The following is a 23,212-nucleotide window of genomic DNA, read 5'->3' as shown; positions in this document are numbered from 1 at the left end:
TACATACATACTGTAAAGTGTTCTGCAATATCCCTTATATTAGAATTGATAATTTAAAATAATGGAATTTTAGAATGTTTTCTTTGTCTTTTTCTGAAGAATAGATGTAGAGGTTGTAACGGGAATGGAAAAAAATAACATAGCAACATTTTGATATCTTATTTTTCTTTCTGTCTTTCAGTTCTCTTCTACTGCTTTGTCTGGTAGACCTATACAAAAACAATAGAAGGAAATTAAAATTTTAATTTAATAATCTTTCATTGGTTAGCTATGCAAAATAGGCAAAACCCAAAGGAGATATTGAGAAATTAGTCTCATGATTCATCTTAGTCTTTTGGTGAACCACAGAACCAAATATTTTAGATATTAGAATTAAGAAATATTAAATAGAACTTGGAACAATCTTATATACTGGTAGTTAATACTGGAAATTTTAATCAAGATGTCCTTGTTAATTACTTTAGGAACAATTATTAAAACATGACATGTGGAAGATTAATAGGCACTACAATGTCCCCTAGTGACAACAAAGCAGAATAACAAGCAGATACATCTTTGTGACATGAACTTTGGAAAAGCGGAAACATGACCATATAGTTTTAAAATAAAAACCGAATGCAGACCAGCAGAGTTTTTGAGTAGTATAAATATCTCTGCTACTTCTTCCATAAATTCTCAGTTATTATATGGCTATTTTGTTCCTAAGTGTAATCTAGTTGTACCTTATAATATACATTTGGAGAAAAAGTTCAAGAAGTGTCCTATTAATTCAGGGATGACCAACCTCACGTGGGCTCCACCCCACCCCATTCTGTGGTTCACAGCGTACCTCCAGATACCACTACTGAATTTTTATAATCCAGTTATATTTTTCTTTCCCTCCTCTCCAGAGGTACAAAGTCTCCATGAGGCTTAACCCATCTGTTCTGCATCATTAGACTGGGTTTTTCACTCTTAATCTCCTGGCCACGTCACTGGGTTAGAAAACAATCCCTGACAGATAATATTTTCTCCCACTATGTGGGAGGTAAACATCTAGCTGAATTAAATTAAAAAGAATTGGGAAACATATATTGAAGGAATTGTGCAGTAGAAGTTTTGCACTAGGGCAAACATAATATTAGATACAGTTCTTTGCTGATTAAGTCTTGACCAAATTGAAGGTTCTGCTTTAACTTTTGGTATTCATGTTATTTGTTTACAGCAAGGATATACAAGCTACCATTCCACAGATATACATGGTCAGACACTACAGCCATTGTAAAATTTGCCACTCATCTTTAATCATTATGTTACAGAAGGAGATAATTATAAAGGACCTTAAAGTATTAACTATATATCATTTAAATTACATAATATTGAATTTAAATTAAATCACATTTAGTTTTTTGTCCTAGTCCCATCCATTTCTTTATCCCAACTCCTATACTTTTTAAAGTGAAGCCTTTAAATATCACTCAAAGGCCAAGTATGATGATAAATCAATAGATAGAGAAATACTGTTCCAGTGGTTACAGCAATAAAAATAATTCGGTTTCCAAGATAGTATCTCCATTGCAATTAGGTACCATCCACTCTTCCAAATTGGAAGTCAGGTGTGGCCCTTTATTTATTTAGAAACAAATAAATAATTTGTTTCTAAAACATTTGTGTTGCATATTCTAATAAGGGCAGTAAGCAGCTTACAAAAATACAATAAAAACTATTATAGAAACATTAATAAAAGCAATAAATATAAAACAGTAAACCAACATTAAAACATTTAATATTAAAAAGACTTGGTGAATAACTATGCTTTTGGAGTCTATATAATATACTATATATAAAGTTCACTTCTCCTATATCTGCCCAGAGTAGTAATCGTTCACCTATTTGAACGTTTGTATGTTCCTAGAGATACTTCCAAGAAATTTCATCTGTTTTTAATCTTTATTCTATTTCACTTTTATTGTTTTTATTTTTCTGTATGGTTTATTTTGTTAAAATATGTAATTTCTTTATTATTCAGTTTCAAACTGTTAAAAAAATATTACACTCATATTATTTTTATAATTGGGAGCTTGAAAGCATTTGTACACGAGTAGCTACAAAACAGAATCAACTGATTATAGCTAGAGAGTATGTAGGTAATGCTGTGTAATTAAAATAGAGTTTAATTCCATCTTTATGAATTTTAATATGAATTGGATTTTCTCAGTTCATTCTTCTTCTTCTTCTTTGTAAACTTAATTGTAGTCCTGGAACACAAATGCACATGGCAAGCAACAAATATGTATGACTTGCAGTTTCAGAAGGATATTAAAATATCAGAAAATGCATTTGTCTCAATGCAGTAGATTTATATCTATACAAGAATATTTGGAATTATGGCTGGAATTAGGACAATACTTTTGTTTGAGAAAATTATATTATCATCAGTATTATCTAGTTGATAACCTGCTTCCAGAAACTGAAAAAGTGGTTCTGTACTACAATCCTAGCCCCTTCTGATAGAAAAATATAATCTGGACTTGAATTGTACCAATAGGTATTGATTAAATTATATTAGCGCAGCCCTATAGGAAAGAATATCAGTGAGGTGCCAGAAGCCTTGTTTAATTCTATTACACTGAGTAAATAAGCAATAGTGAGATATGAAAGAAACTTTAATAAGGGCCTTGTAGCTACAAAGATGAGATTAACACCCATTTTGGATTACTCTGGAACACGACTTTATTTACTCAAAAGCATGGATATAAACAATTTTTTTTTTTAAAGTAGGGAGGTCCTTACCCCATACCATGAACCACCAATTTCTGATATTGTCTGCATTATCTACCCAGGACTTTAATTTCCTGGGTCAAAGGTTGCTTTGATTCTGCTATATATGTAATGCCTAGCCTGTATTCAAGGCCAACTCTATATTATTTGTCTATGCAGAAAATCTGTCCTGGCCCCTAACATTATGAGTCATGAGTCATAAATTGTTTGGGGTGATCTTGTTTGCTGCTGTTTGCTAGGAGGGGCAATTCCTTACAAGCATATGTATATGCACAACACACCCTTACATCTTTGCTCTGTTGTTGATATGATTTTATCATTGTGAGGTATCATTTACCTTGGGGATAATGGGTTATTATTTTTAACTGTTGGGTATTTAATCTTTGTATCCTGCCCAGAATCACTGTTGTGAGAGGGGTGGCCATATAAATTATTTAAATAAATAAATAAAATCTGGGGAGGGTCTCTTTCCTCAAATTGAGCAAATCTTGTATTCTCTACCAGCACAAGAGGTCAGAGTTAGCATCAGAAACTTTCCCAGTGCTGTCCTCTCTCCAAGGTCAGGAGCAACAAGGTCCCCTGACCTTAATCCATGCTGTAACATCCTGCCCTTGCAGGCCAAGCATGAAAGAATCATTATAGGCACTATCTACAAAGAGATTTTATTTTAATGATTTTTTCTCATTATAGGCAAAGGTCCTATAGCATAGGTATGAACATAACCAGCAGACTCCACTTTGCTGCTTTGCATGGAGATGATGCATTCTCTCTTTCAGAGGTCATGGCAAGGCCTATCCACACTGACTGGCAGCCTCACTTCAAAGGAAGTGACTTCTATATATGTACAGAAGCTATTGTTTAAATACCACATAGTAATTAGCTATTATCTATTTTTTCTTCTAACTGTGAAATGGTTTCTGTTTATTAAAACATTGTCTTGATTATGAAAAAGGACAAATTTAACCCTTAATTTATTCTTGCTTTGAATATTTTGAGACTTTTCTGTCTTTTAGATAACTACCTCTAGATCTATACTTCTTCTCCCTTTTTAGTAAATCACATTTTTTATTGTCTTTTCCTAGTCATTTGCTAACTTGGAGGGATATACAACATATTATTGTAAGGACTTCACGGGCAGGACATCTAATTGCTAGTGACTGGAAAACCAATGCAGCTGGTTACAAGGGTAAGTATATCATCTCATATTCAACATTACAGGCCTTATTCAGTAATTTGGTCGTTCATTTCTAGGTCCCAAGTGTTTTCCTGCCAGGTATAGTTATTTCTATTTCCACTAATGAAGTAAACAAGGTCACAAGATCAAGAATTATGGCTCTTGTATAGCTGTGTTTTAGGTAAAATAAGAAAGATAATATTATTCTTAGAAATAAAAATGATTCTCAGCCTCCTTTTATTTGGGTTGATGGGAGAGATTTGTTAGTTAAATATTATTCATAGTTAAATAATATAAACTTAAACAATATGCATTTCCTGAATAATAAGACATTTGTATACCACACTGTGCACATTTATATTATGTGATAAAATTCACAATTAAATAAAATGTGTACATAAATGTATACATTGGGAATAGTATTAACAACAAGATATATATTAAGGAAACATACATAAAAGGTGAATTTAGGGAAATGGTTTGCAAAAAGAATAATGTATTATGAAATGTACATATAAACATGAATATATTAGGGAAAAGGGAATATAAAAGTGAAAATATTGGGATAAGTGTGCATGTGAACTAATGTAGAGATGATGGAACATGTCTCCTGGAAAAGTGAGATACTGAGCAGAATTAAAACTGAGAAGTATTCCTTGCGTATGTGCTGACAAAACTAAGTGGGAGTTTAAAGTTTAGGTTTTTGAATATTACCTGCAATATTATGATTTTTTTAAAAAAAGATGTTCCTAACAACTCTTTCACAGAAGTCAGTTGTTTGCAATCAGTGAGATACATGAACCATATACTGTACATATGCATTAAATGGATGATACTGTTTTCAGTTTAATATGTTCATAAGGATAGGATTCGTGACATACAGAGGATAAATGCAGATGCCCACTTAGGACATAACCACAAATTCAAAGTCATAATTTTCAGTTGGATGTTTAATTCATTTGGATGTTTTATGTTGTTCTTACCTATTTTAAATTTCGTTAAATTTTATGTGATAGCATAACTTCAAGCATTCTTCATATTGTATACGTTAATCATTTTTTTGGTATTATTTATTTATTCCATTTATATTCTACCTTCTGTCAAGGAGTCCAAGACAGCAGATTATAGGCATCAAATATTTCTCACCACAGTCAAAATAACAACAGTATATGCTGGGTATGGTTCTAAATCCTACAACAGTTGCAGAAAACATTGTTAAAATAATTGAATGCTAGTTTATAATTCATGTGGTGTAATTTGTTTGCTATTTTTCTCTGACGGGGTTTTACATCACTGCTTTATGTTTCCAACTTATGAAAACCAGATAGTGTATCAGATAGCAGGAAAAATGTATAAATATCACTGGGATATGATTAATAAATACCATCATGCCATATTGCTTGGAATGTTAGCCATTATGCAAATATGACAAAACACCTAAGAGGTGTGTCCATTAAACTTTTAAACCAAAGGATCATTTATCCTATTTTCTGTCATGATTACAGTTATTCATGAAATCTGTCCCACTGTGTTTTGTAACAGTTGCAGGTGTATATTCCATATAGTACAATATATGTATGCAGTTATATACTACTTTTATTTTTATTTTTTAATATTCTTTTAAGATTCCATGCATTAGGGTGGTGTTTTCCCTAGTGTTTAATGCCATGTGTGAATTGATACCAGGTCTTTACTGTGAGCTGACAAAGCCATACCTCATGTTAAAATTGAAAAAAGATTAAAATTACCCCCATTCACCATGGAACCGAAGAATCAACTTTAACCTAATTAAAAAGAATAGTTTTAAGTCAATTATTTTGGCAATGTAAGTTGAGCAAATGGTTTCAATAAAACTATAACTCCCTTTCAACCTCTTGTTAGTTTTGGATGAAGGAAAAGCAAATGATTTAGATTAAATAACAACATCCAATGTTTAATTTGATGTGGGGAGTATATGAGCACACTGTACACTGCTTCTGGCAAGAATGAAACAGTATTTTACTATTGCACGTGGCATTATTTAGTGTCATATTTCACTATTGTCCCCAGCTGCAGCCAAAAATAACAATTAAAAACCTGTTTTTCATAGAATGAATTACACAGATCAGACTGAATCCCTTTGGAAATGTACTATAATTCTCTTGATGGCTGGAACATATTTCTTCCATGACAGTATCATAATAAGGTGTGTGAGAGAAACAAACCAAGCAGTTTTCTAAAACTGGCCTTGGCTGCAATCTTATCCTACACACATTTAGCCATTTACTGGCTAAAGCTATAATCCCATCCTACACACGTTTACCTAATATATACAGTTAAACTACACTTTTCAAAAAAAGCGTGGAGGACAATAAGGTTCATTTACTTTTTCCTCCGTGAGATGTAACTAAAAAGCAGAATGGTAGGGTGATGAAGATACTTCTTTTGAAATCAGAAATCATAGAGGAGAAAATAGGAAAACGTTTATGAATCTCTTGCTCAAAATTCACTGAAAACTGGTGCTTGAAAGTGGGCTAGTGTGTTGTTTCCTTGGCCTGCTTGACTTGTTTGTTTGGCAATCCCAGGGTTCAGGACATTCATTACTATGGAATTTAAACTTAAATTTTAAAAAATAGAAGGCCATCAATCCCCAGAGGAATAGGATAAAATAAATTGCTTAGAATAGTGAAGCTTTTTGCCTTTGTCTTACCCACAAAGTTGGGGAATGGACATTTAATGCAAATACAGGTAGTCCTCACTTAACAACCATTTGTTTAATGATGGTTCAAAGTTATGACAGCCTCGTAAAGGGTGCTTCAGGATTTGAGCTCCATTCCTTTCCACCGCCAAGGGTTTTCCCCTCCCCACTCAGCAGTGTGAAGGATCAGAGATCAAATCCTGCAGATTTGAGCTCCTTTCCTTCATACCACTGAGTGGGGAGGGGAAATCCCTTGGCAGTGTGAAGGAAAGGAGTTCAAATCCTGAAGATTTTAGCTCTGTTCCTTCACACTGCTGAGTGGGGAGGGGAAACCCCTTGGCGGTGTGAAGATCTGAGCTCTGTTCCCCCATCCCCAGGAAGGATTTCCCCTCCATCCTCAAAGAGGAGGAGAAACCCTTTGACAGGCTTTAGGAACGTTTGAGAGTGAAAGGGCTGCCTGCCCAGAAGATTTCAGTTCTACATAGAGGTGAAACCATCTGGCAGGCAGCCCTTTCACTGTCAAAGAGCTGCCTGCTAGGAGGATTTCAGCTCTGCATTGAGCTGAAATTCTTCAGCAGACAGCTCTTTCACTCCATCCATTTAACCTGAGAGATCACTTAATGACCACAACTGGGAGTGCCTGGATTGTGGTCATTGAGTGAAGCAGTCAAGTAGACATCTTCCTTAATGACCACTTCGCTCAACAACCAATTGTGGTCGTTAGGTGAGGACTACCTGTACTTAGAAGACCTTATTCATTTAGTAGCCTTCAACCAAATGTATGTCAGTTATCGGTTCAGTTCTAAAAGTTGCTCAAAGTCAGGCTGATTTGAGACATCTTTGTTCCTGCTGTCTACTGTTGGCTGACCAGGATGGTAACTGCTGAAATGTCCTAAATGCCAGAATTTTCATAAGTGAAACAATTTAAGGGAGTCTAAATAAATTAAAGCTGAATCTCCCAACCTTCAAGTTCTGTATCTGCATTACAACAAATGGCTCTTATTCTTGCTGAGTACTTACCGGTAACACATACAGTAGTCTGTAATACTTAATGAATATAGAAATTTGTACCCACATAGCAACCCTGATAATACATTATTTATGAAAGAATTATTCTTCTAGAATGTTGTTTATCAGTTCACTGCAATATTTGGTAGGAAGAGAGCAAGGATGATGATGATGATGATGATGATGATGATGATGATGATGATGATGATGATACTCTGTGCAGTAATTGCTGAAAGACATTCACAGGAGAAAAAGAGCCTGGAAAGAATATTCAGAACTGATCCGGAAGTGCTTCCAGCGTGATGACAGTAGTGACAGATCTGATCCTGAGAGACAGATTCTGTAACTTAAATGTCAGTTGAGGGAGTTGTTTGCAAGTCTCCTTGGGAAGTTTGTAAGATGAATAATTGTGGAATTAAGCAAATATGGTGGAGATGGCATGGGTTTGCACCCAGAGAATATCAGCAGCTCTAAGCTCATAGCAGATGGGCTTGATCTAAGTGATAAGGCAGCTTGAAGTAGTTATCTTTTTCCCCTGCTTTACCTGTAAAGAACTGCAGATAAAAGACAGCAGTACTGAAGCCAGCACTAGTAAAAACACTGTTTTTGATGCAAAGGAGAAAAATGTGGGAGGTGGTTGCATTTGTGGTGGGGTAGAGACAAGAAGATGATGCTAAGGTCCTCCCTCTAGAAGCTGTTACTGGTCCATGCTCAAAATGGGGCAACATGGCAATATGGAAATGCCCTTAGCCTCAAATGTCTTTCTCTGGGATACAATAAGTTAGCTTCTCCCATTGTTTTCTATTATTCAACAATCTATGATTGTTGATGATCAAGGAGGAGGAGGAGGAGGAGAATTCATCAGTCTTCATTGGGCATACTTGGAAAAGAGGAGTACCTCATAGCTTTGCATGAAGGTATTTTGTTATATTTCTATAAGCTTTGACTTCCCTTTGATGCATGCTTACACTACTCGTTTCTTAGTGGTTAACTTTCCATTTCAATGTTAGCATAGGGATATTGCTTTACTATTACAATAAAATGGTCTGCCCCAAATGTAGAGGAGCATAAAATCTGTGTTCTCAGAAGGTTCACATTTACTGGAGGGGAAGGCATTTCGCCCCAATAATTACCGGTGAAGTAGAGGTAATGATGTCTCTTATATTCTCTGATAAAAATAAAACAGTTGTTGAAAATAAAAGGACGGGCAGGAGGGCAAATCAGTTTATCTCTGTTCAGTTTTATTCTCCTCTTTTTGTTTTCTTTTCTTCCCAGCGCAGCTACTATTCCCCCTTAACTCATCTCCATCCTGTTATTTTCTTATTTCTTTTTTGTTGCTTCTATCGGGAGGGGAATATGTGCATGAGATGCTATATGCAGATGGGTGATCAATTAATTTTATAAATGGGTTATTTTATTCTTCTGTGTGTATCTGTGTGTATGTGCCTTTGACTCCTGGCAACTGCCTGGACAAGTCCCTGTTTTCTTGGCAAGATTCTGGCAGTGGTTTTCCTTTGACACCTCTTTAGGTGCTGAAAGTGAATGGCCCAAGGTCACCCAGCTGGCTTTGTGCCTAAGGCGGGACTAGAATTATAAAAACTAAAAACTAAGAGATAAAAGCAATGGATGGTGTTATGTAGTTGGTCTATGGAAGAAAGAAAAATCTAGAGTGATTTTTATGAGATAAGAAAGGACTATTTTGTAGTAATTGGCTACAAAGAAAGGAGAAGATATTTTTGAATGCCTATTTTTCTGCTGGCTAATAGAAATAATATTTGACTATTATGCCTGAAAACTATTTTTTAACTCTTATTTGTTTATATTAGTAGCATAGGTGTGTGTTAAGACTACAACTTTTGGTTTCAAATTTAATTCACTTATTTGACAAACAATCCACTTCAGTCTTTAATCATTTTAAAACCAACAAAACTGTTTCAGATCACCATATTTCCCATTACTTTTGGAAATCAACAAATTATAACTTTTTTTAGTAGAATTAATTGAATTCGTATGGGGAACAATGTGTATCAAATTACAAATAAATAGATAAAGGAGTTTGGGGCTAAGTGCTTTAATATTTTAATTTTTTTGAAGAGATAATTGCCTCTTAAAAAAAAAAAAACTCATGACAAAATTGGATGGCACTTTACCAGTAATGATGCCCTTTAATGAGGCAAACCTCACTGGGATTCATATGAAAAGGTTAGCAATTTGTGTGTATGTTGTGCATGTGCAAGGACAACGTTTCCTGTCTAGGAGACAGGAGTTTCCAAAAATGGTATGCCCTGCAATTACATCTTTCGGGCAGAAATTATGGCAATTACAGTCTTAAGTGTTACTTAAAAGTCATGTCTAAGACATTATATAATACCTTCAAGAGGCTGTAGAATTGGTTAGTATCAGTTGAAATAACACTAACAGCCTTAATATATACATACATAAAAGGATAACGTTTGTACAGTGTGAGATTGAATGAATGTTTTCTTCCTTCAAGATGTAGAGGATCAGCTACTTTTATCAACTCTGTAATGTTTTCCCAAAATGGTTATTATTTAGTCTGTGAAAATGATGGGCCTGTCTTGATTCCTGCAGCTGCTTGGCCCAACCCATCTGATCAGTTACTTTGAAGTGCAAAGCATTTCAGACCGCCAACTATCAGCTGTCTGGAACATTTCCACATGGAAATCTTAATAACTGCTGGACGTGGTGCTTCTTGATTTGGATTGAGTAAATATATATGTGTGCGCATTTAAATATATATGTGTGCGCATTTTTTTTAATGCCAGGGTACATCTTACTCCTATTCATTATTCATCACCAAAAATGGTTTGAAACATTAAGAGTAGTATTATTCATGATAAATTAATATAGGTATTATAACATTGAATGATAACCTTTTTCTTCTCAGGAATGAAAAAATGAATTTTTTTCAAAAAGTGACAATGTGAATAGGTTCTGGCTATATTTTGATGAGAGTAAAACAAGGACATAGGTTTTTAAAAAGTAGTGTGTATTTCTCCAAATAATCCATCAAAATTACAGATATGAGTCCTCAAAGTAATGTTATTTATTTCCATATCATGGAGGGCATGTTAGCATAATGCTAACGTATGCAGAAGTCGCAATTCTATTCTTAAAGCTGATGGAGTATTTCTTTAACCCCATAATTTACCCTGCTTTGGATACAACACTTTATTCTATACCATGATGTTTGTATATCATTGATTAATAATAGCTATTAAACATGTAACTCATATCTCTAATTATATTTAACGCTTTGACAAACTATTAGGTCATTAGTAGGAAATCTGTAGGGATCCAGATTTGCTAAATTATGTGTCATAGAAGTTAAAGCCAACAACACCAAAGCTGAGGGCTGGAGGGAATTGTAGCTCATAAAATTAGCCAACAAAACTCAGGATGTATTTGTTAAAGCATGGGATACATTCATTTTATTTGTTTGTTTGTTTATTTGTTTGTTTATTATTTATTTATTTAAATTGTTATTTATTGAGAGCCAGTTTGGTCTAGTGGTTAAGGCTCCAGGCTAGAAACCAGAAGACTGTGAGTTCTAGTCCAGCCTTAGGCATGAAAGCTGACTGGGTGAGTTTGGGCCAGTCCCTCTCTCTCAGCCCAACTCACCTCATAGGGTTGTTGTTGTGGGGAAAATAGGAGGAGGAAGGAGTATTAGGTATGTTCACTGCCTTGAGTTATTTATAGAAAAAATAATAAATCTTTTAAAAATCTAAAAAAAAATGTATGCCTTGCTTCTGGCAATTATTGCCCTTTTTTCTTTCTTCATTTATCTCATTTCCTACAGCTGTCTCCATACTCCACTAAGTTGTTACTGATGTTTTCACTGTCTTTGTCCTGAATGCAAAATCATATGGAAATAACTGAACATACAGTATATGCAGGCATCAAAACCGCATTCTATTTTAACACTATCAGACCAATTATTGTGGCTCTAACTGGCAGTTTTAGGAAGGTAGGATACACCTGATACTATGGAACAATATATCTTTGAGGAAAAGGAATTAAACAGAATATCTATAGTGACTGTGTTGTATGAAAGTAAAAATAACTACTTTGTGAATGTAATAATATTACTTTATGTTTTGCAGTTAGCCACTTATATGGATTTGGACTGATGGATGCTGAAGCCATGGTGATAGAAGCAGAAAAGTGGACAACAGTCCCTCCACAACATGTCTGTGTTGAGAACACAGATCGACAAATCAAGTAATATTTATTATTGACCAATACATTTACCAAGACTGTCAATGGTGGCTACCATTTTTTCCATGAATGTTTTCATAAGCTAGTGTTAAGCAGGAACTTCTTCCTTGTCCTTTTTTTGAAAAAAAAAACCTAATGCATATTATGCTCAATAACACAGGTGAACAATGTGTACTACAAATCAGATATAGCTCATACCAGCTCATGAGAACCGACTGATAAATTTTCTGGAATTTTGCGAACCAGCTAGCACACTGATCAGCTGTTTGGCAGCTAATGGTGTGGTGTGATGGTGACAATAGAGCCAGCAGAGCCGTTTTTTAAACATTTACCAGCACGCCACTGGCTACAGCCTTCTGGAAACAGAAATTGTACCACCTCCTTGTTAAACTTCAGTTTGAAAGAAAGTAACTATGAATGGGATTGGACCAGTACCAGGCCGGTCATCAATCTAATATGCTTCTGATAGCAATTAATACAATTCTGTTTCAGGTAACTTTCTTGGTTTTGACCCATAATCCAGATTCTGAACTCTCAGCCCACATAGGCTCTGAGTGAATGATCAGGGACCCTTCCTTTTGTATTGTTTCCAAAAGTTTATGCATGTACACCTGATTCAGTTGTACATTTCAGATCAGGTGATGGCAAATAACTGCAATGTGCTTCTCAAAAAAAGTCTGCTCCTTGACAGAGTATACTTTTTGCATATAGAGGCTTATTAATGAGATAGCTGCTATTCACTAATCCATTCACAGAATTTTCACATAAGTCAAAACTAGGGGTATTAGGTTCTCACATATAACTTTTTTATATAAACAATTTTAACTTTTTTATAGTTAAGTACCCACAGGCAGGATGTGGCGAAATTTGCAAAGAAAATTTCTGTAGTGATATATGCCCATGTCAAATTTCAGGCAAATAGACTGAAGAGATTTTATGTAAAGGGAAGGGGTAATGATTAGGAAACATCATGAAGTAGTGAGCACCTTCATTTTAGTGGTAATTCTAGCAGAATTGTCTTCTGTGTTTGTACATGCATACTCAGACGATGTGGGGAAAGCCATTGAATCACCTCAGCCAAGCTTTCAGGAGGATGACAATCAACACTTCAAGGAACAGATTCAGACTTCCTTCAGTAGATTCACCAAGGATCTTTCCAAATGGTTCTCCCAGCATGCACAAACAGAGAGAGAGAGAGAGAGAGAAAGATGTTTCAGGGATGTTTGAGATATATAAATTTATCATATTCACTGGAGATTTAATTTGGTTTGTATTTTTCAAACAGAACAATACGACCAGATAATATTCGTAATGGACCAGATAATGGTGTTCGTTCAATATACAAAGCCACAGGATGTATAGATAATGCAAATCACCATGTAATATATCTGGAACACGTGGTAGTACGAATCACTATTACGCATCCTCGGAGAGGTGATCTGGCAATTTACTTGACTTCTCCTTCTGGAACAAGATCTCAGCTATTGGCTAACAGGTACTTAACTTTCAGTTTGATGGAAGGTTTCATTTTCCAAACTGTATGCACTTGAAAAAAAAGATAAATTGAGGAACTACTCTGAGGAAACTGAACACATAAAGTGGAAATCTAAAATTTTGTCATTATGAGCATTAGCAGAGGCAAGAATAAATGTGTAATCTTTTGCAATAGATTTTGTCAGATACTGGGAGTAATAATTGCAAATTACGGGGGAGTAGAATAAGAACAGTACTTCAGGAAAACAGAACAAATAACTCTTAATGATTCTTGTAACTGTTCTTCCTGAAAAAAAAAAATGGTGGCTTGTCTGACAATAGTACAGACTTGATCCTGACATGACTCTGAATACCATTTTTGATACTTTTTGCCCTGAATCTTTGTCCTGATGCCCACAAAGGGATATTTCATTCTGGAGTATATTCTGGCCATAACAGGACAGAGAAAGAGCATCCTTAATGAAGATAGTCATACTAGCTGATCTCTGTAAACCTTATCTCTTGCAAATGTAGCCGGAATATAGCCTTATGTGTATAATCTGACATCTGCTATCAGATTCAAGAATTATGATAAGATTTTTGGTTGTTGTTGGACAGCTATAGAAAGCTTTCTCTTATCTATCCCTATATTTAAATGGCCTTTAGAATTAAACCATGCTATTATGCAAGTTGAAGATACTCCCAATTTAGCAAAGTGGCTCTCCCTTCTTTTTCTTTTCTTTTTTATTGGTTCTTTCCTCTTCCTGAATCCCTCTATGGAATATGCTATTCTAGAGAGCCTCCAAACAGCTTTGAGGGTACTTTGGACTGTCCCAGATTTGGGACTGAATGCTTTGTCAACATATCTCTTTCTAAAGCTAATGTCACTTCATTATCAGCAGAATATCAAATGTTGGGGTTTTTTTAAACATAGTTATGGTTTGACTTAACCTGCCACACTGCAAAATTTATCTTGCAGTTCTTTTGCTTCTTTCCTAGTCAGTCTTTTTCACAAAAGAGAGAATAGAAAGCTACATAAAATTCAAATTCCATAAATTCAGTTAGTATAATCCTGCCTAACTAAGTAAATTTAACATCCAAATGAATAAAATGTAGTTCATTATTTCTAAATCAACATTAGAAATATTCAAATTTGACTAAATTGTGCTCCATATTACTCAAGCATAATTGACAGGTTTGGGTTAGCTTAAGATTCCCTATCTAATGTTGAAAAAGTGGACTTCTAGTCTACATATTTTTAATATAGATTTTGTATAGTAGTAAGGTATAAACAATATAATATATTGTATTTAATTTGGAATAAATCTCATTCTTGGACTGCAATCTAAATGTACATAGGTGATTTTGTATAAACTAATAAAAAATAGGGTTGTCTACTTTTGGAGGTGTTGAGGTGTTATGCTAAGATGAATTTCACATAAAATACTTTAATCATAGTTAGATAAGTAATTCATGAAAATATGGATCCCTTTAAAAATAAATGCTAACAGCTTTAAGATGGTATAATAGCATATCATGGGGGTGGGGCCTGTTGTGGTTAGAACACTAGAATGGTAGCATTGTGTTGTTCTATCTGATGGACACACTGTTCTCAGATAGAGTGGACCTTTGATGTACATCATAAAATTTACTTTCCCTGAAATCACGTTGCTTCATAATTAATGTTGTGGGTTTAATCTGAAGAATTTATTTAGGGAGCTAAGCAACCTGCAAAAATATATTTCACACCTGTACAATTTTCCTATAGCATTTACAAGCAACTGTTTGCTAGAAGTAAAGTGTTAGATCAGTGGATAATGTTGATTTCTTGTTTTATAAAAATAAAAAAATAGTGTACTTTGTAGGTATTTGATTAATTGGTTGTCACTTGCTGGTCCTTTCATATAATTTGTAAAAGCAATGATTATAGTAAATGCTGTGCAACACTGTGATGCTATTATAAAAGAAGGGAGGTTCTGCCATGATGACACCAGTTATGGAAGTGATTTATCATTGCTTTTCTCCAGGATGTCTTTCAATTTCCCAGTCTCACCAGTAAGCCTGAAATTCCCAAGAGCCTATCCCTCTAAATACTAATAAGGCATGACCTGACTTAAGCTTAAGATATCAGACAAAATAAACTGCACACTGCTATCTGTTCAGTCTAATATTCTAGAGGCATGATCCAAAGATAATAGACCAATAAGCACAATTTCTTATGGAATATCACCTTAACGTAAGAATTATCGAAAAATTCCTCATAATTTGTGTCTGCTCTAGAAGCTTGTCTACTGTGACTATTTGACTTTCATTTTCATGTTCACCAGAACTCCTATGAAGAATGACTGTACAAAAAATATTTAACTCAAAGCTCTGAAAACTGTCTCCCTGATCACTTGTATATTGAATTGTTAATTCAGAGGAAACTGAAACACATAAACCAAGAGTGTTACATCTGACCCTTATTTACTGCAGTTATTAGACATGGGGGAAGGGAGATGATTCTGATTGATAATTTGGCAATGATAGCTGAGGGTTAAAGTTCATTTTCTCATGTCACAATTATGACACAAGTAACTTAGGTATATTCAAATAAAATCATGTCTAACAGGTGAGACCATGTGAATACTGTCACTTATAGTTCACAACTTCTAAACCTTTTAAAATGTTTGTATGTGCTTTATGATTGTTAGAAAATTTAATAACAGAATCAAGGTTAAGTATTGGTGCAATGTAGGCATTTATATGCAACCTCATAAAAGTATAGTCATAGCTAGTAGTTCCAAAATACAGCATTTCCTCCAGAATCCTTATGGATCAGGAGCCAAGAGTCTGATACAAAGTCATATGCATTGTAATCGATTGCTTAAATAACATAACGGTATTTTTCTTAATTCCATATTTATACATATATTATTATGGTTTTCTTTAAAAGGTTATTTGACCATTCCATGGAAGGTTTTAAAAACTGGGAGTTTATGACTACTCACTGCTGGGGTGAAAAAGCAGCTGGTGACTGGATTTTAGAAATTTATGATACTCCCTCTCAACTAAGAAATGTAAAGACTCCAGGTATGAACACATTATTCTGCCAGTTATGTACTTTATATTTTATATATTTAATGTAATGTAGTGTAGTTTAGTTGTTGAGCTGAGTTATAAAGATACTGTACAATATTGTTTAGACTGAAAGAATGCAAAGTCTTCTGGTATATATCAAAATCTCCTAGCATCAGTAGCTAGGGGTCAAATGACCTTTACAAACTCAGCCATGACATCTGCTTGGAAGATTGGGTCATAACTCAGGCTCTGGGTGAGGGGTTTTTTAACCCCCAATTTTCACACCATAAAAATGCTTTTTTAAAATGTTGTCTACCACAGATATTTAACTAACAGCACTTCAACAAGAGGATTTTGAGTCACCTATAAAGCAGCTTCAGATTTCTGTGTTTCCATGATGTAGCAATGTTAGATAGCTGAGTTGATGTGTTTTTGTAATATAGTTGAAAATGCTGTGAAGGCAGGAGAGAAATCTTACCTTGCCCCATCTTCTAGAACCTGAGATTCAGGTTAAAGCAAATGCAACTTTAAGGTTTTGAAACTCTCCCTCAGTAGCTCAAAGAAAATGAGCAGGGGAATATTGGCAAGATTTTTTGTCAGCCTCTGTCTTCTCTTCAGCATCAGAGGAGGATAATAAGAAAAGCCTGGAGTTTTGCTTTTCTCTCTCTTCCCTTTGTGTGGCATAGGGAATACAATTTTCTGTTGCTGCAGGACCTTAAATGAGCTTCGGTTGGGTTATAATTTTCACTTCTTGATCTCAGTGTTTCAGATTAGCAAAAGTGAAGAGTTCAAATGGTTTCTGAGGATTAGAGAGTGAAAACAGTGAGAATGTGGGAATTCTCTTAATGGTCTTATGTATAAGTCAGCATCATCCAGTCAATTGTTTGTAATACAGGCTAGCATGCAATCATATGGAGCAAGATTTATTTTTTTATTTAGAACATTTATATGGCTTCACATCTTAAATAGATGAGCAGCTCACAAGCCACGAAAAAATACATTTAAAAACTTTGGCTAACTAATAGCCTCACCCAGTGGTTTCAGGTAGTTGTTAAATAGGAGTGGAGTAAGAGCTGAAGCACAGTATATAGAAGGAGTCTAGGACTAGATCTCCTCCCAACATCAACTGGAACTGACCTTGGGGAAAGAGGAGGACCATGACAAAACAATGCCCCTCACTTCTAACTCACTAAGTCAATCCAGAAGGATACAATGATCAATGGTACTGGAAATTGCTGAGTGATCCAGGAATCTAGGATGGACACACCATCCCCATCTCTGGCCCTCTAATCCAAAGCCATTGTCACTGCAACTAAGGCTTCAGCTGGACTGTGCACTAAAGTTTCAAGAATAACCCCAAGTTCCTTCTGAAACTGCAGTAGATCCATTTTATTTCCCACTAGTATTTTTTAAATTAGAGAGACTGGTAGAACAAAAGGTTCTGCACTCAGGATTTGTGGGAATGACCTTGGGAGACATGCAGACTAGACAACTGTCATGCAAAAGTTATCTCAGCCCACAGAAGGAAAAGGGGCGTGGGAAGTATATCAGAAGTGACCCTCCCTAATTTTCTGGAAAGTAAAAGTAAAGGAGGGGAGAAGGACTTTCAAACTTGTAAGATTCTGTTACTGTAACCTTACGATAAAGATAGTGTTAGTAGTCATGGTTTATGCTTCTTGTCTGGACTACCGCAAAGGACTGACAGGGTTGTACTCTCATATGGATAGTTATCTTGTGCAGAAGTAGGTTGCTGATATTAGCAGTAGTGAGTGTTTGGTTATCAATTATTCACTGGCATTGTGCTACTGATTATAATATTGATTGGCTGCACAGGTATGCCTGGTGCTTAAAATATGGATAGAAATTCCTCTTCCCATCCCCAAAATCACAGAGTAGCCAATAATTTTCCCCTCTGAATCATCTCACTTGTCATTTTTGCTGCAAACCTCTCAGTTATGTACTTTCTTTAAATGGTTGGGATCCAATTCGCACATGTACATTCATCATTTGACCTGGTATTTTGCTGTTTATTCAGCATCTGATCATTTGCAGATGAATGTGTTGTTTGCTTTGGACAGCACGATAACTGAGGAAATATGAAACTCTATCTATGGAATAAAGTGTTGCACTCATGTGAATTCCCACATGACAATGCAGTGACATAGTTGTATGAGTGAACACAACCTTTACTGCAATTTTCTCATGGTTTATCATCTCTCATTCATTTACACTAAACCTATTATAGGGAAAACCCTGCTTGGAAATTCTATTTAATAACAATTTGTGGAGTTAGAAAGACTCTGAGCATAAACAGCAATATAATTTAAATGTGTTGTATATGCTCATATGTCATAGTAGGCCTAGACAACTAGCTTATCTTGAAAACGCTAGGCAGATTGGACCTGGTGAGCACTTAGATAGGAGACTGCCAGGAAGACTAGGGCAGAAGACTAGACTGAGTAGGCAAAAACAAAAAATAAAACCTCAGAATGTGTTTTTCAGTGACAAACCACTTCCATACTATTGTCAAGAAAATTATGTGGATGTGTCTATATAGTCACCAGAAGTTGGTATCAACTCAAGGGAATCTTGATCTTTTATACGCCCATATTTCGAGTTCCATATATAAATAATAAAAATAATTTTAAAATCAGTTATTTGAATAAATGTAATATTTAAAAAATGTTTTATTTATTACAGTGTTTCATAAGTCATCTCCCTGTCTTTCTCGTAATACGGAAATTACAAATTCATATGTGATAGTTTGTACAGATGCGGGAAGAGAAGACATGTTGATTTCTATTAATAAGTTTATAAGCATATATTTGAATGTTTAAGTTTAATATTTATACCTTTTATACTCTGAGACTCAAGGCAGAACTGGCCCCCAGTGATGAGCAAACTCAGACTCTCTAACCCAATGTTTCTCAACCCTGGCAACTTTAAGGCAGGCAGACTTCAACTCCCAGAATTCCCCAGCCAGTTGAAGTCCACCCATCTTAAAGCTGCCAAGGTTGAGAAACACCACTCTAACCTGTGCAATCAGGTTATTTGTTAAAGATGTGGAACAAGGAGGGGTGGTAATGAGAATCTAACCTACCCCTGCCTATAGGCCCCATAGTAACTACTTCCCTTGCTTTCACTATATTTACACCAGTATAAACCACTCTATGTCACTTGCAGAATAATGATGTTTTTAGGCTTAACATCTAAAAAGACACAACACAGAAAGAAAAGATGAATGAGAGGGAAGAGACAAATAACAAACTCAGCTGTAGGGAAAGTAGTCTTCATAGGGAGACCCAGATGATACTACCACTTCCAGAACAGTTGATCCTGCTGCACTTCCTCACAGGGCAGTTCATCTCAATAGGTTCTATGAAGAGGGAGGAAGAGCGCCCCCAATTGCAACAGTGAGTACAGTGTTTCTTCTCTTCTTCATTGGGTAGTTCATCCCTCATGTCCTGAGCCAGATAGTTTCAACAGCAAAAGGTAAAGATGAAAGTTTTTGAAATATGCTACAATAAACATTGAAGAGAATACATTTCCTCATGAAATCTTATGTCTTCCAATACGATTCATCTAGGTAAATTGAAAGAATGGTCTTTAGTACTTTATGGGACATCCATTCAGCCTTACTCCCCAAGAAGTGATTTTCTAAAAGGCGAACGAACACGCTTGAGTCCAATTGAAGACCCTACAGAAGATTATGGGGTGGATGACTATTCAGGTAACATTAATTATTATATTTAGGATAACATACCCATTAATAGCAAGCTTTTTTTCCTGCTGTTTATCAATTTCCTGTACCAAGCCAGAAAAGCAGTCTCTGGAAACTAAATATTCAATATTTTCAGTCTTGATTTTTTAAACGTCCAAATTAGTTGGGTGATTGAACCCAAGTAATCTGTTACAACATGGACCTGAAGTAATTTCTATAAGGCAATTAATAAAAATACAAGGACTGTTTGTCTTTTTTTAAAGGTCCATGCAATGCAGAGTGCAGCAAAGTTGGATGCGGTGGACCAGGACCAGACCATTGCAATGACTGTCTACACTATTACTATAAATCTAAAAATAACACACGGTATGAAATAGTTATTATACTTGATAAATCAGTTTGAAACTAGACAGAATTCCTATTTAGAAAACTTATTAGATAGTACCAAGATAGCTTCATTTTTGGTATTACCCCATTTAGCATATTGTACAATGTTATACTGTCAGCTGACTTCAGGTAGTCCTCATTTAGCAACCACAATTGGGACTGGCAATTCAGTGAAGCAGTCACTAGTGAAACTGCAACTGTAGTTACAATCTTACTTCAGCTTTTCTTTGCTTTACAGACCAAGAAGGTCATAAATGTGAGGATTGGTCACAAAGTTACTTTTCCATTACCGTCATAACTGTGGATGGTCAATGAGGAGAGCCTGTAGAGGGGTTAAATGTATGTTATTGTACAGAAATTTAGAGCTGACCTTGGGGATAATGTGAAAGAGCTTTAAGGGAAGGACTTGACAAGAGATTACATAATCCAGACATTGAAGAAATCATGAGAAAGAAACTCAAAATAACTGCACCTTGATTTTGTTTAACATAAAATAGGACAAAGAGAAATATAGAGTTGCCTGTGGTGAGATGGGAGGCTATGTAAATTGGTTTAATAAATAAATAAATAAACTTGGAGACACTTTCAAGAGTGATGTCACCTTTTGAGGTAGGCTGGGTCAGAAAAAAGAAACAATGCAAGGATTCTAGGAATGCTGCTTTATTGTTGCAGGGAATAATAACAGAATTTTGAAAGCCTGTCTAAATACCACATTAACATCTCTTTCAGTTACATGAAAATGCATGTATTACAATCTTAATGCTATACGTCTCTACACATGTATGTACATTCATGTCCTTCATGCTATTCCCATTTCAGATAAGCAATATTATGCGGAGCACACAAAGGAAGTAAGAAATAGCAAGCCAAAGAAATTAAAAGCATGAGATAAGACAGCATTCACTGTATATCTACATACCCCTCTGGCTTTACAAATCTTCTGTTTTTTTATGTCTATGCATTTCCTTTGTTTAAATTTCTCATCTCTCTCTTTTTCAGTATCTCATTAACTTCATCCAACAATTTTCTTGGTTTTTCATTCCTCTAAATCCATTAACTCTTCCTTCATATATTTGTTCCGTAATTTGATTCTCATGTCTTCTCTCTGTATAATCAAACCACTTTCATGCCAGACACTCACTTTTGCACTTAATCCACATTCAGTCTGTCCCTAACTGTTCCTGTTTTACCATACACTTAAGTATCCCATTCCTATTGTATTCAACTTACTTTTCCTGACACACCCAATTGTCATTTCCATATACTGTAACAAAGTGGGCAGAAAGACAATCTAATATACAGCCATTTTTGCTTCTTTCAACAAGTATTCATTATTTGTATCATCTCACATACTAATATCTTTTTCTACCAGTATTTGCATATCTTAAAATTTCTCCATCCATTTTCTCATCTATAGTAAAACATTTACCACATACACAAATTCATCTACTTGCTCTAATTGTTTGCTTTTTAGGTATAACTTGTGATTGTTTGCTCCATTTTCTCTATCAACATTGGTTTTTAGTTGGTCATTAATTTTTACAGCCATATTTCTCATGCATCATCCGGTCTATCTAAGTTTACTACAAACATTCAATTCTCAACAGCAACATAGCATCATCTACATATAAAAGAGCACATACATTCACATGCCAATCAACATGCCTTTAAGATCACCACACATATTCCTTATTCATAAATATGTTAGATAATTCAAGGAGACATCACATCTTTTGTCTTATTCCATATTCAATGTTGAATCATTTACTAAACATTCTGTTTATTCTCACGGATGATTTACCAATTCAGCAACCAAGTTTCAACACCATATTCACACAAAATATCCCATAATTCAAACCTATAAATTTTATCATATGCTTTTTCTAAACCAAAAGCACGTAACATTTCTCATAATCATACATTTTTGTTACTTGCTCATGAACAAAATTCTCTTCTGGACATCCCCTGCCTGGCACAAAGCCACACTGCATTTCCCAGATGTTGTTCTTTGTCTCCTCTCCTACCCTTTCAGCCAGAATTCTGCCAAACACCTTCATAGGCATACTTAACAAATGAATTCCCTAGAAATATTGCATTCAGTTTTGCTGCCTTTCCCTTTGTACAGGGAAATCATGACAACATTTTTCCAATTGTCAAACACAGATGTAGTCTTCACCCCCAATTTAAACAAATTGCGTAGTCATTCCATTAGAAAATCACATTCATATTTTAACAGTTACACCATCTACACAGCAGCCTTATCATTTCTTGACATTCTTATTCATTTATTAGTTCATTTTTGTTGTTTTTTTCTTGGACGGTAACATTTATAGCATTTGTTTCACTTCCACTCTGACATATCACTTTCATTCCCATACAAATCTCTAGAATGTTCCTTCGAGCATTCCCTCTCTTAGTTTCATGCCAAATCATTTCATCACTTATTTTTAAATCTATTTGCTCAGTTGGAGGCTCCTTGCTTACCACTGCTCACCCACTTGCAAAGCATTCTATTTCCATCAAAATTATTCTGCATTTTCTCTTTTTCCTTTGATTGTAATCATGCCTTGCTGTCTTTGACTACATTTTTTGCAACATTTTCTCTACACATATTATACAATATATTTATCTTAATTCCACTTGATTCCACTTTAAAAAAAAATGACTTGAACATTGGAATACAGAATGGGGAAGAGTTTAACAAGGTTAGAAA

The 23,212-nt window shown here is 35.1% G+C and overlaps 1 protein-coding gene across 4 annotated transcripts in view; it reads left to right on the top strand.

The window, feature by feature from the left end:
* The window catches only part of PCSK5 (proprotein convertase subtilisin/kexin type 5), a 243,739-nt gene that overhangs the window by 141,277 nt on the left and 79,250 nt on the right, over positions 1-23,212 (top strand). For 3 of the 4 annotated variants that reach the window (XM_088129839.1, XM_088129838.1, XM_007428170.4), the window contains exons 10-15: positions 3,843-3,946; positions 11,744-11,861; positions 13,144-13,353; positions 16,267-16,403; positions 19,978-20,121; positions 20,376-20,478. In XM_088129839.1, the coding sequence (XP_087985965.1) occupies positions 3,843-3,946; positions 11,744-11,861; positions 13,144-13,353; positions 16,267-16,403; positions 19,978-20,121; positions 20,376-20,478 (816 nt within the window). Of the gene's footprint in view, positions 1-3,842; positions 3,947-11,743; positions 11,862-13,143; positions 13,354-16,266; positions 16,404-19,746; positions 19,939-19,977; positions 20,122-20,375; positions 20,479-23,212 lie in introns of those variants that run through there. The other variant, XM_088129840.1, reaches the window with a different exon arrangement.

Source organism: Python bivittatus, unplaced genomic scaffold (genome assembly GCF_059951505.1).
Source record: "Python bivittatus isolate LINGU-HERP-01145 unplaced genomic scaffold, Pbiv_v1 ctg000850_np1212, whole genome shotgun sequence".
In the NCBI taxonomy this organism is placed as follows: Eukaryota; Metazoa; Chordata; class Lepidosauria; order Squamata; family Pythonidae; genus Python; species Python bivittatus.
Note: the sequence above shows the minus strand (reverse complement) of the source record. Positions and strands in the feature narration are given on the sequence as shown.